At 35.7% G+C, this 15,073-nt stretch overlaps 1 protein-coding gene across 3 annotated transcripts in view; it reads right to left on the bottom strand.

Annotated features, from left to right (window-relative positions):
• Window positions 1-15,073, bottom strand: part of Dis3l2 (Dis3 like 3'-5' exoribonuclease 2) — a 592,606-nt gene that overhangs the window by 565,202 nt on the left and 12,331 nt on the right. For 2 of the 3 annotated variants that reach the window (XM_090392002.1, XM_090392000.1), the window contains exon 2: window positions 751-1,308. In XM_090392002.1, coding sequence (XP_090248128.1) covers window positions 751-1,262 — 512 coding nt within the window. In that variant the 5' untranslated portion in view covers window positions 1,263-1,308. Of the gene's footprint in view, window positions 1-750; window positions 1,309-11,382; window positions 11,445-15,073 lie in introns of those variants that run through there. The other variant, XM_090392001.1, reaches the window with a different exon arrangement.

The raw sequence follows: 15,073 nt of genomic DNA, 5'->3' as shown, positions 1-15,073 counted from the left end.
CAATACTTCTAGAATTAGTATACATAAACTACAATACACCTCTTCATCTCACAACCTTCCTTACATTGAATATCCCACTAAAGTTAAGAACTTAAGGAGCTACAGTCAGCATCATATGACCACTCTCCCATTTACTAAGCTCTAGGTTACCTGGACCATACACTCACCTGCATCACCCCTGAACATTCTAGTTTCTCTGACTCTGCACTTCTGAACTCTCATTGAACAATACTTTCTCAAGACACCTAAATCTAAACCCATTCAAATACAAATCATACACCTTATATAAATCTTTCCTTCCATTAAATTCACTTCACACATCTACAAACTCCACACCATTCCTTCTGCATACTGACTCATTCACAAATCATAGCTCCTTATTTCATTTTACTTCTATATTTTTTATGTTAGGGCATGGAATATCCAATATCCACAGTTTGTGTTTTATAACCTCCAGGGAATTTTCACTTTTTCACCTATATCTGAAAGAAACCAAATGTGTAGTTTCTTTTGCATCTATGAAAACTTTATAGAAAAAATAATCATATAATTTTATCATCAATATGTGATAACATCTTCCAGAACTTAGTACAATTCATAATAATTGATACTTCATAATAAAAATAATGAACGCTCAGTAATAAAACTTCAACGCATTTAAAAATTAATGATCACTCAACTTCATCTCCTGAATTCAAATTTCCTTTGAGTTAAATCTTGAGTTTTAGATTATTCAGAATTGACACTTACCAAGTACATTTATGTGCAGCATGCTGAACTCTTAGGCCATAGGGTAATAAGTATCCCTTTTCTGGGCATGAATCAGAATTTCTACGCCCACGCTTCTGTATCAATTTTGCTGTTTCAGAAGACTGAGAACTTGAACTTGAATGTTTTGGTCCTCTTAAAGGATCACCACTTGTACTTCTCTTAAAATGAAATACTTCACCAGAGGGGTCACTTGAAGATAATCGCCCTCCTGCTTTAGAATTCTTGCTATATTGTTTCTGTACAATAGCTTTGTCATCAAATAACTTCCTGTCTGGAATGCATAAGCCAGTTTTTTTTTTGGTGTCTATAGTATTAACATCATTATCAGAACTAAATAAATTTCTAGCAGAATCTTTAGTCCTCTTTTTCTTTTTTTTTTTATCTCCTGTTATAGTAAGGGCTTCAAATTTAGACTTTGCATTGTCCATTAACTTTTTAGAAGATCCTGGTTGATCTGCTCCTCCTGCATCTTGGTTTTGAACTCCAGCCATTGCTTGAACGATGTCATGTATTATCGAGAGCAATGATCCAAAATTTCTATTATAAAAAACAGAAAATTAAAAATTAATAAATATAGCATAATTCATGCATTTTTTTTTGAAATTCCTTTAACATTTCTAATAATAAATGTCTGCATGTACAGACAGCATAACAAATGTAACATGCAAGGTTATTAAAACATTAAAGGGGTGGGAATGGGAAATGGATCTTAGATTTAGAAATAGATCAGATCTTTGATATACAAGAAACCAGATGGATAGGTGAGGAAAACTTCAAAAAAAAAAAAATAAAAATAAAAATAGGACAATATTCTACAGTGAAACATATAAATAACACAATGAATGGGAACATAAGCCATAACTAAATAAATACTAACTACAGATTTATTACTTACGTAAGTTTATTTAACATAGAATTTTTACCATAGTGTCTAGAACATCTTCAGTATAACTTTCAAACTAAACAAGTAGAAGAGAAAATTGAAAGACTCAACAACGTAAACATGTGAACTACACATGCACGATATAGAGTAGCACAGTGAACATAACAGTTTGATGGTTTGATTTCATATCCCAAATCTGCACTTCCACAATTCTTGAAGTGTGGAGTTGTCATATTTTGTCAACTCTGTACCACAGAGTTGGATAAAATTATCCAGAGCTATAAAGACAATGGACAGTGTGTATTATATATTAACTGCATGTGTTGTCAGACCAATTTGTCTGTTTTTTGCAACAGAGAACAAACCTAAGTTTCTAGGAGAGTACTGTTAGGAATACATATACTTAAGCAGGTACACAGGAGATGATGCTGATAAAATGGGATAACAAGCATCTAAATCCATATACAACTGTACAGTACATGGAGATGAATACTTGCACTGAAAACTATTTTCAGTTTTCTTAAAACTGACATAATAAATAACCTGTATGCGTTTTTTTTTTTATAACATTAATCCCACCTATGAAAGGTTGTAAATCTAAAGATCATTAGCACTGTGGGTGGGGAAAGAAATAATCTGGAAACCTGCTTAAGACTAAACGTGATACTTTTTCAAGCCATTGCAAGTCTTCAATAAGCAGGGTGGTGATCTCACTGGGCAGTATAAATCATCCACTATTTAAATATATTAACAAACATCCATACCACTGTGGAATTCAAACTTACAGCAAAGATGCTATCCACTTGTTCAATAGATATGCAAATAAAGTAATTTCTCAATTATCCTACCTTCAAATGAATGAACCATCAATTAACCAATCATTAAATGAGTTGGTTTGTCAAATGACTTCTAGTACAGCACAGTTGTAACTGCTCCTTCAGTTATCCAACCTTTCAAAATACAAAGTGGTCTCCCACAGTGGTTGGATAACTTACAGATTGCTCAACTAATACAGATATGCTGACAACACAAATTAATCATAGGATATGTAGTTGTACACTAAATGAAAAGATGAATTTAATTTCAAATGAACATAACTTGAGATTTCCAATTTTTTAAAATATTTTTTCCTCCTCTGATATTACTGTAATATTAGATTCCATTTTTATCAGTGTAAATCCAATTATTTTATAGATGAAATTTTTCATAGAAAAACATTCTATCACCTCCAACGGCATCTCCACCTTCTTATAGGAAGGGTTCGCATGAAGATAGTTACCAGTAAGGCCTCCCATGCTAGAGATAAAGAGTAGGGATCAGACCAGAAGACAGAGAGAGAGAGCGACAACAGTCCTTGTTAGGTCTCCAGGCTACTTGTCTAATATAAAAAAAAAAAAAAAAATCAGCTGAATGTAAGCAGATGAATGGGAATTCCAGCTGAATCAGATATGAGTGGATGGCTACTGTATTCAGTATATAAATCTTTATATACAGAATACAGAAACCATATAAAAATGAAATGAACATTAAATAAAAAATAAATAAATAAAATAATAATTGCCAAAGAACACAAGGTATACTACAATGGAGTAACCAGCATAAACTATAGAAAACTGTAACAGAAAGAAAACAAAGAGCCAGAGTCCTAATAATGTGCACTCTGCTAGAATAACTCTCCCGGATTTTGGGTAAGTTAACCACGCTACCAGCCAAGACGTCTATAGACGTTAAGATTATCATGGATGCGAAGTGCATATCAAAATTGTATGGATACGAATCGTATGAGGATGCGTATTTGATCCATAATGGCCGGTAAGGTGATTAATACAGCCATAAAACTGCGATACTTGTTGCGATTACAAGAGTACTTCACTGCTGATGCCAACTCCAAAAAGTCTTTGGATTTGTAACAGCTTCTGCACAGCACCACTGTTTTTGTTTAATCTTATGCAGAACATCCAACATCTGCTAATCATGATTTTCCATAATGATGGAATATAAATGTTCTTCCAGACAGATGTTAACTGACCAGGAAGCAGACAAAAGGCACTGTGTATATTTAAAAAAGGAATATACATATAAACACAGTAAGGATATTTTGATAAAATTAAGTTAACATACAGATGATAACTAATATTTAAGGAAAAGCCTCTCAACAAGAATTAACATACAGATATTTCAATTTGTGTATCACAAACTATTTTCAATACAAAGAACAATGGAAAATTTAAAGATAACACATTGAAACTACATGCCATAAGCAATGTAATCTTATGTACAGTTGCAAAGGTGCCAGGTTGTAAACAACATTAGTATCCTAAAAAATTATATCATACAGCTTAGAATAACAATTTTTCAGATTTTGGGCAGAGATAGCTGTTTTGGTTCAGGGAGGGATGATGTACAAAAGACATTCAAATCTGCAGATACTTGTATGTAGCAAATTTGTATCATTTCAAAAAATCCCATGGCTACTGTTAATTTTATGTTCTGTACAGACAGACTTGTGGCTTTAAATCAATTGAATATACTAGTGAGATATATTTCCCAACTGATCAGCTTGTTTGTTCAAAATAGAATAAGCTGCAGGTACATAAAATTTGACATCAGGTGAGTATCTTTAGGAAATGGCGACAGCAGGCTTATTTTTTTAATAGGTTTGTATACGACAGAAAGTTGATTCTTAAGAACAAGAGACGTGCTCAGAAGTATCCTTAATATATAGAACTCGAATCCTGTGAAGCTCATCTATTCTAGAATTTGGAGAGAAATAGTTAATGATTTTGTCAGTACTTTTTGGACTGCAGCTGTTGAAAGCAAAGATTTGCTTGAGTCAAAAATTTCTACTAAAAGATGTTTATGATGAATAGATGTGAAAGAATCTCAGGAGTGGTGCTCAAGGTACTGGAGAAGCTAGTTAAGGAAAAAATCCAGGAATGGGTAGACAAGAATAGGATATTATATGGGGAGTGGGGGTGACATGGTTTTGCGAAGTAGGTGCCTCAGTAATTTGATGAGGCACCTACCCTTCGAATCCAGTCATGGGCATGGATGTTTGTGATTGTCTGTGAAAATACTAGTGGTGGTGTGGGCAGTAGATGGCACTGAGGTAGATGATGATAGTAGTTGCAGTTTGCTGTAGTTGGTGGATTGAATGATGGAGACAGAGAGCCGTAGAATAGATGCCTTCCCCTTCATGAGTCTTTGGATTCCTTGGAGGTGTCACATAATAATAATAAAAAAAAATTACTTTTTATAATATAGTGACAGCTGGGTTGGATAAAAGTATACAGTGACACTGCTGGACTTGCAAATGTTTTTAATAGCATACCATATGGAATTTTAATAATAAATTGCAGCATATGGGAATGATTACAAAGTTGTAAGAGGATGGTTGATAGAGAAAGACCAGACAGCAGTTTATAAAGAAGTAGAGTCCAGTAGAAGGCCTGTGACTAGTGGCATGCCACAATACATTAATGTACATTAATGATACAGGAAATGAACTGACAGGAACTATTCAGTTGTTTGCCGATGATGCAAAATTGGGTAGAGTAATAGTCAATAAAGATGTCAAAATTCTACAGGATGATTTAAAAAGATTGGCAGTATGGGTAAAAGAGAAACGATATCAGTTCAATGTGGCAAAGTGTAAGGTTATGCATTTTGGGGTGAAAAGATTATCAGCAGTGTACCATATTCATGGAGCTGAACTCCAGGAAATTGACGAGGCCAGAGATCTGGGAGTATTAGTGGATAGGGAATTGAAATTCATAAGGCTTATTACAAAAGTGGCTAAAACATGTGATCAGAAGTCATTTGGTTACTGAAGAACATCCTGACAAAAAAATAAGCAGGTTATTATACCTCTTTATAGGGTCTTGATAAGAGCCCAACTTGACTACTGTGCGCAGATCTGGTCGCCAGAGTTTCTTGGAGATGAGGAGGAGAAGGTAAAGAAGATCCACAAGCTAGTGACCAAGATGGTGACAAATCTGTGGAATACCTTATGAGAATAGGTTGAAGATTTGTGGGTTACAGAAACTGGTTGATAGGTAGGAAAGGGATGATGTGTTGGATATACAAATTATTGAAGTGTTTTCTGCAGGATATTTTTCATAATAAGTCTGGTGGTAGGAAAATTAGATGGCATTCGTGAATGTTGAGCAAGTGTGTGATTAGCAAAGGGTATGAGGACTATATTTTTCTTTTTTGCCTGGAGAGTGGTGAATGAGTGGAACAGACTGCCAGAGTCTGTTGTGGATGCCATGACTATGAATGAGTTCAAAGCAAAGCATGAGAGTCTGAAAGTATGATATGGAGTCTATAGATAATGAGTCTACAGACTCCATGAAGTTGCCTGCATGATAATAATATCTGATCATGTAATGTCCAGAAAAAAAGTAGGAGTTGTCTGCTTCTTGCTTGACAGAACATATTAAAAAAAAGCTAAGTTTCATTTGACTCTTTCTGAGGGTAAATTTCATTCTAAGAAGCAAGTCATTAATTCTTTGTAGAATGAACTATAGTTCTTGCTGTGTGCAATTCCAAATGGCAAAAACATCATCCACATAGTGGATCCAAAGCAAAGATTTAGGATTCTAAAAATTCCAGATAAAAGTTGGCTCATGTTAGAGACAAAGATGAGTCCATGGCAATTACCTCTATTTGTTTACATAGATTGTCACTCCATGTGAAATGCTCTGACATCAGTTGAAAATTGAGAAGATAAACATTCAAGGATGTCTGTCATTTAAGACATTTGCAAAGAGTGAAGTGAAGCTGGCTTGGTTGGCTGAGTAGTTAGCATATCCAATCTCCAGCCAAAAGGCTCTGGTTTCGAATCCTGACGTGGGCATGGATGTTTGTGATTGTCTGTGAAAATACTAGTGTGGTTTCAATCTTCTTACATCTTCTCTGCCTAGAGTCCAGGTTTCACATCCATACAGTGCAATGCTCCAAATCAGTTTCTTTACTAATTTTTTTTTCAATTGTAGGTTGAGGTTTCCAAACATTCAAGGATGTCTGTCATTTAAGACATTTGCAAAGAGTGAAGTGAAGCTGGCTTGGTTGGCTGAGTAGTTAGCATATCCAATCTCCAGCCAAAAGGCTCTGGTTTCGAATCCTGACGTGGGCATGAATGTTTGTGATTGTCTGTGAAAATACTAGTGGTGGTGGGCAGTAGACGCTATTGATGTAGATGATGCGGTTCACTGTAGTTGGTGACTTGAGTGGTGGAGACAGAGAGTTGTAGAGTAGGTGCTGCCCTCCCTCGATGAGCCTTTGGATTCCTTGGAGGTGTCTTTAATTTTTGAGTTTTTCGGTGGTATTTTGAATAAATGAACAGGAATTGTCTGTAAGAAAATTAAAGAGGATGGATAGGAATGTGGAGATTTTGTAAGTCAGACTGCATATGTAAATAAAAATTGTTCTGAGCGACAGCCAGTTTTATGTAGTAGACCTTATATTATGGGTGGCTCACTATGATAAGTTAAGAGCTGTTTTTTTTAACAGCTCTTTTGATCTCAAGAGATAACATTATCAAGCAAGTGATGAAATAGGTATAGGTAAGATCTCTGCTTATAACAGCATAGGTAATACAATCATGAAGGACTACAGTGATGGTACCTTTATCTGCTCTTATGAAAGAATGATTTTTATTAAGCTTTAAAATTCTAATTTAGAAAGTGGAATATTAAGCTTAGGGGGGGTTTTGAACCATTGGTAATTATGACTTCAAAGGGTAATTTATTGCTCATGGAAAAATGGGAAATGTTACATTCGATACTGTGATGTCCAAGTAAGGGAAGCACTTCAGAATAATGGTGAACTTATGGCCTCAGCAAAATCATCACAGCCAAGAGAGATTAGAAAACCATTTATCATATGGAATTTTGGGTTGAACTAAAAGCCATTTTAGAATGCTTACAAATTTCTGGTTAAGATGAAGCGCTCAATTTTTTTTCATAGGTAGAACTGCTGGAACACTGACATATGTAGTGGAAGATTTAATAATTCAGGAGTCTGGAATATTTGAAATTTCAGATTCTAAATTGGAAATTTAGAATTAAAAAATTCCTTTTAAGATATCCCAAGTTGATAATGAACAAGAAAATGACTAGCTTGTTCATATTCTTTCTCCTCACCTTTACTACCTATTCAAAGGTACTAATGTACTATAGGTTGAGCCTTTTGTGAATGGAATTACCATAAAAAAAGCCAAGTAATGCAAACAATGTGGACCTTCTGAAACTAAAACTTAGAAAGAAATCAAGAGCTTGAAGGAATACAAACTTCAGCATGAATTGCCTTAGTACCATACTAATTAAAAATAGACTCAACCTATGATCACATATATTTTCCTTTTATAGATTTGATTAAAGATTTCACTGACCTGGCAGCTTTGAAGCATTGGCTCTCATCTGAATACCATAACAATTATTATTTCCGACAGTCTGAAAGAGTTTCACTGTTATGCCAGTGAAACCCTTAATCAAAAGCAGTAATAAAGGAAACACACAGACCTCAGCCATGTCTTTAACATTCACCTCATTGTGGGAGGTCCCCTCAACAACACTATCATATTGAACATTAAGCTACTTAACACCCCCAACATTCAAAATATTCTGTAATGCATTCTACTCACCCAAATTCACCGTGTAAAAAATGTACTTCTCACGCACCCCTCTTGTTCCCCCCCCACTTCACCTTCCAATCTATTTATAATTTCCTCTGTATTACTCCAATAAAATCCTTGAATTAACTTAAGCTAATTTAAACTGTACATATCCCTCTGTTTTTACTTTCCCACAACCTCTCAACATATCAACATTCTGGATATTGATCACTCGCCTCTGGACCTTTTTTCAATCTTTCCACATCACAAGAAAAACTAGGTGATGAAATCTGAACACAATAGTCCAAGTGCACAACAGAATAAATAATTTCATTTATATACATATTAAACACACATGCAGTTCTTAGCAGTTAATGATGTCCTAGGAATTGATTTAAAGTAGTCTGTTTGTTTGTTTCTTGATTGACTGCAATAATCAGCACAGGCATTCAGCAGAATAATATTGCCTTCCTGCATGAAATAGTCATAATCCAGTAATAAATTTTCTAGCATTCACGGTAGTTCCTCATAGAAGCTTGGGAGTGTCATCCTTATCACTTTCTTTTCTTTCTAATGTTCTCTGATGTTCTGCTTCAATTTCCTTCTAAAAATCTTCATTTTCATTTAAATTATTGAAGATGACCATCAATGGATGCAAACATCTAATGGGACATCATTTACACTGTCGGCTATATTTGGCATATGCATAATTGAATGCTTAAAACCACAGTGAGCAAAACAGCATTAAATGATCTTGTTGCTTATTACATGCCAACTGTTGGCCATAAATTGCATTGTAAAATATAACTTTTACGCTGACCTCCTTAGCAAATGTCAAGAACCAGTAAAATTTTTCTTGATTTCCATTGTAATTCCATGTCCCAAATTCATAAGCCAATTCTTAAAATAATTCATGCCTTTCAATGCATAGTACTGAACTGGCAAACTCTTCATTCTAATCCTTTAAAGCAGCGCTTCCCAAACTGTGGGTAGCGACTCCCTTGGGGGGCCCATAGGTTTTGTTGGGGAGGGGGACATGAAATAATGAAAACAAATTTAAAATCTTTTAAGACTAAGTAGATTTTTTTTATTTTAAAAGAAACATTTAATTTTTATTATTTCTTTTTTGTTATTTTTTATATTTTAATGAAAAAAAAAACCACACATTGGTGCAGGTTCACAAATTTTGCTTTCTGCGTATTTCGCCGCTTAATGAATATTAGCAAATACAGATATCCCCTGCTTAACACGGATTTGATTATCGCAGCATATATCAAGGGATTGCCGCGACGAATTAATTGCGGCAATCCCTTGATATCTTTGAAGAAGGATCTTAAAATATCCTTCTTCAAGCCCACATTTTAAAAGCACTGATCTCCTTAATTGTCCTGCTTAGTGTCCAAGACTATGAGCCATAAAGAACAACCACAAAGAAGACCAAGGATCTGAACAGTCTGTTTTGTTGATAGATATTTTTCTATTCTTCCAGATCATTGTGAGCTGAGTCATTACAGATCTTCCCACTTTAATTCATCTTCTTACTTCCTCTATATGTGGTAAAGTAGGAGGCAGAACTGGGAGTAAGTAGAAGGTATTGTATGAAGATTCAATGATAAAAGGTGTAATGCAAATGTGACGAAAGTATGTTTCCCAGGTGCAAAGATCATTCATGGATGTTAGCAAAGCTTTTAGTTTGCAGAAGGGAAAGATGAAAGAATTGGTTGTTTGGATTGGGACTTAAAAGGTTAAAAATATGCAAAGAGAGTTTTTTCACTTGGCTATGCTACCAATTATATATTTAGTTTAATCCTTTATCCAAGTGTAAGCAAACAAAGTTCGCACCTGAAGTAATTAAACTAAATATATAATTGGTAGCATAGCCAAGTGAAAAAACGTCCACCAACTTATCTCTAATTCAGAGAATTTTAATAATAAGGTGTGACACCTTTTGGCAACTGGTATATGGAAATATGACTTCTCCATTACTTCCACCTTAGTATCACCACCTCTGGGTCTGGTTCCCATTGATGAGACCCCAATAAAGGTCAAAACCGGTCTGGGTAGTGACCCTTCCCTTAATGCATAGCATTATACATGTCCACAAGGAGATGTGCTTTGCACTATGGGATACTAACGCAAGTGATGAGAAGTTATTCCACATTTGCCACGAGTTGCCCCAGTAATGAAAATACTTTGTTTTCACAAACTTTGTTTGCTTACACTTGAATAAAGGATTAAACCAAATATATAACTGGTATTATTGTTTATTTTTTTCTTTCTTTGATAATACAGAGCACAATACCAAAATGAATGGTATTATGTATCCAGCCATATTTTATAGTGAAATATAAAACGAAACTTAAAAATTTAAGTTTCAAAAATTTACCAAAGAGCTTATGAGAACATAACCTTCAGCATTAGAGTTGCATTACTAGATTTGCATTACTTAAAAGATAATTTCTGCACAGAAGTCTATATTCATGTTTTATTAGTGCTGAAATTACCGTATTTGCTGGCGTATAAGACGCACTGGCCTATAAGATGACCCCTATTTTGTATACATTTTTTTAGGGAAAAAAAACTATCATTTTCTCAGCTGAGAGTGGCCCAAAATGCCTCTCTGCAGCCCTGTTTCCGTGTTCTTTAGCATACGCAATCACACGTAGCTTGTATGCAATATTTTAGCAATACCGACGTTTTTCAGCCATAATTTGCCAAGAAATTTAGAGAAAATTTAATGGCATAAATTCATCACCGTTCACAACAACTGCGACAACAATTGGAAGTTTAAACAAACAGGAACACAGCTGTGATCGTCGATGACAGCGCATGTGCATCCACTGAACTCTACATAATGGAATGCTCTCACACATTGTAAGGAAGCGAGAAAGAAATCGCGTAACTCAGAACAGAGAAAATTTCCAGAAATGAAAGTAATAAAAAACTAAGTATTGGCGAATAAGACGCATCCTGCTTTTCATACCTATTTTCAAAGAAAAAAGTGCGTCTTATAAGCTGACAAATACTGTAAATATGGCTGGATCTATGTCCTCCATTCACGCACCAAATAAAAGCCTTTCAGCTATATATTCTTATGTAATTATGCACCTACTGAGAGTTCAGTTATGATGAATTAAACTTTCTGCCTTGCTAGAGTATTGAAATTTTTACTCTCTGGATTTCTGCTTAGTCTCCAACAAAAACGAATAGTTTGAAACAGCTGTCAGGCCAGAAACCTAATTTAAGCATTAATAAAAGGTAAATATGGGTTCTTGGGCAGAGCTTGTGTCTTTTAAGTAGTGCAAACTAAAGCAACTCTGGTAACTAAAAGTTAAATTCTCATACGCTCCTGGTAGATTCTTGAAACTAAGTTTTTTTAATATATATTTTGCTATAAAATATATATTAAAAAAACTTAGTTTCAAAAAGCTACCAGGGAAGCATTCCATAACACCAATTGTGCTATGTAGTACCTCCGTAGCACAATTGGAAGAACAGCAGAACATTGTACCCTTCCATTGGAAAAGACCTGTTTTCAATCCTTGCCGTGACAAAGAGAATCCTTATATAGGCTTTTTTCGATTGAAGGTGAATGCCGATCTCGCACAGAGGTAGCAAGGTTTTTTTCCCTCAGAAACTCAGGTTTTTCATCCGCAGACAAACCAGCCTTCAGGTCACACAATTTACAGGAAAAAATGGTGTCGGTGTTGATGGGTGGTAGATGTTGTTGATGGTAATAGTAGTGTCATAGTAGGAGAATTAAGCAGTAGTGGAGAGGATGAGATGCATTTAGCGAAGTAGAGTAGAATGCCCTCCCATGATGACTCCTTGGACTCCCTAGAGGTGTCATGTAATAATAATAAAGCACAATTTCACTTGCATTTGAGATTAGTATTCACATTTTTTAGCTTCCTTTTTAATGGATTGACTTTAATGGATATAAAGATTGACTTTGCCCAATTCATTAGTCAGGAACCTCCAAATTTAATTACATAATCTCAGCATTAATTCAATCCCTGCTCTGCCCATGCTGTTTATCATTTCAGTATAAATTCTATCTTTACTGATTTTACAGTTTTCATATTTTTGATACCCAGTTCCACCACCTCTCTGAGTATGGAAGGTTCATTTTCCCATTTTTGTGTCAAATCTTATCTAATACATGATAACTATTATTTAAGGAATTGACAGCGTATACTAGAAATATAGATTAAATAAACTTTAATATATACTTTCCGATATTTCGGCGAACGTCACGTTGCCATCTTCTTGGGAACTTACTATAAAGACACGTGCACACAAGTACTAATAACAGCAAATGAGACTGAAGCTAGGAAGCTAGCGTTTTCCTAAAGTCCTGATGGTGCCCCCTGGCGGGCTATATTGGTAGTTCTTGGCCTTTGGGCTGAAGTTCTTCTGATAAAAGTATCCCAAATTTCGGGCAGTTTCATGCATCCAAATTTGTTGAGGTTTGGCATGTTCCTAAGGGCCGAGGCTGATTCCATGAATAGTCTTTCATACTTGAACTTGCTGCGGTGTATTACTGTGGCTTTTTTCCATCTTATTCTGTGGCGAGTATCCAGAGTGTAGTCTGCAACCCTAGAGTGGCTGTACTTGTGAAATTGGATGTAATCCTTGTGTGCCACAGTAATACACCACAGCAAGTTCAAATATGAAAGACTATTCATGGAATCAGCCTCAGGCCTTAGGAACATGCCAAACCTCAACAAATTTCGATGCATGAGACTGCCCCAAATTTGGGAAACATTTATCAGAAGAACTTCAGCCCAAAGGCCAAGAACTACCAATATAGCCCGCCAGGGGGAACCATCAGGACTTTAGGAAAACGCTAGCCTCCTAGCTTCAGTCTCATTTGCTGTTATTAGTACTTGTGTCCACGTGTCTTTATAGTAAGTTCCCAAGAAGATGGCAACGTGACATTCGCCGAAATATCGGAAAGTATATATTAAAGTTTATTTAATCTATATTTCTAGTATACGCTGTCAATTCCTTAAATAATAGTTATCTTATCTAATACAGTGTTTCCCAAGCTGTGTTCCAGGGGATGTGAACAAGAGTTCCATGAAAAATCATAATAATAATAATTATTATTATGTGATACCCCCACTCCAGGGAGTCCAAAGACTCATCGAGAGAGAGCACCTACTTTCCAACTGTCTCCACCACTTAATCCACCAACTACAATGAACCACAACTACCATCACTTACACCAAAGGTATCTACTGCCCACCTCCACTAGTATTTTCACAAACATCCATGCTCATGGTGGGATTTGAACCCGCAGCCTTAGACTCATTAAGGGAAGCCCTAAACATCATGCCAAACTCTATCCAACATTAATGCAGTACATATTAGCAGCAGAAAAGATTAGCATATCAGTATATCACATTGGTGGAACTGTACTCCAGGAGATTGATGAGGCCAGGGATTTGGGAGTGTTGGTGGATAGGGAGTTGAAGTTTAGGGGACACATTGCAAAAGTGGCTAAATCAGCTCATCAAATCACTTGGATGCTGAAGAATACTTTGACGAGCAGAGATAAGCAAGTTATTGTTCCTGTGTATCGAGCCTTGATAAGACATCTCGACTACTCTGCCCAGATTTGGTCGCCTAGGTTTCTTCTTGATGGGGAGGAGGTTGAGAGGATCTAGAGGCAAGTGACCAAGATGATAGCAGGTCTATGGAATGAACCTTATGAAAATAGGTTGAAGATTTGTGGGTTGCAGAAATTGGTTGATAGGCAGAAAAGGGGTGATATGATTGAGACATTCAAATTACTGAAGGGTTTCTATAGGATTAATTCAGAGGATATTTTTGAGAACAGGATTGGTGGTGGGAGGACTAGGGGGACATCCATGGACATCCAAGAGTGTGGTTAGCAAGGGTGTTAGAGCTGGGTTTTTTACTTTTAGAGTGGTGAATGAGTGGAATAAGCTGCCAGAGTCTGTTGTGGGTACTATGACAGTGAATGAGTTCAAGGCAAGATATGACAGATACTGTGTGAATGTCGAATAGTTGTAATGGACATGATGTTTAGGGCCTCCCTCGATGAGTCTAAGGACTCCTTGGAGTCGCCCATAATAATAATATCATACCTTGAACTCATTCACAGTCATGACACCCACAACAGACTCTGGCAACCTATTCCACCATTCACTACTCACCAAGCAAAGAATCTAGGCTGACACCCCTGCTAACTGCACTTGTGCTCAGTTTCCAAGGATGGTCCCCTAGTTCTCCAACCACCAGACCTGTTCTGAAAAATATCCTGAATTAATCTTGTAAAAACCTTTCAGTAATTTGTATGTCTCAATCATATTATCCATTTTCCACCTACCAACCAGTTTCTGTAACCCACAAATCTTCAACCTGTTCTTGCTTTATGGTAGGGATTTCTTGCTGAAAAGTTACTGAAGAACAACTTACACAGGCTCTTGATATCATCAGCAGACAAATTGATTTGAAAGCACCCATTTTTATCTAATCACTGAAGTTAAGCAAATCTGTTAGTACACTGGTGTTCAAAAACTAAGGACAAACTACATTTTTACCTGTATATGAAAAATTTTTCATGACTACAGCCAAATGTGGACATAAATTTATTGCCAGCATACTAATAAATTATATCACACAAAAATTGTGTTATAAATTTCGTACAAATTAAATTGAAATGCATATTTGACAAAAGTTAAATTTTCAAAGGACATAGTTAAGGAATTAATATATATTAGTTCCTTAACTATGCTTACAGAAAAGTATTTGGAGAGACATTTCAACATGGA

This window comes from Typopeltis vanoorti, chromosome 4, assembly GCF_054136105.1.
Source record: "Typopeltis vanoorti isolate ZY-2024b chromosome 4, IOZ_Tvanoo_1.0, whole genome shotgun sequence".
Classification (NCBI taxonomy): domain Eukaryota; kingdom Metazoa; phylum Arthropoda; class Arachnida; order Uropygi; family Thelyphonidae; genus Typopeltis; species Typopeltis vanoorti.
The sequence above is the reverse complement of the archived record's forward strand: the minus strand, read 5'-3'. Positions and strand labels throughout refer to the sequence as shown.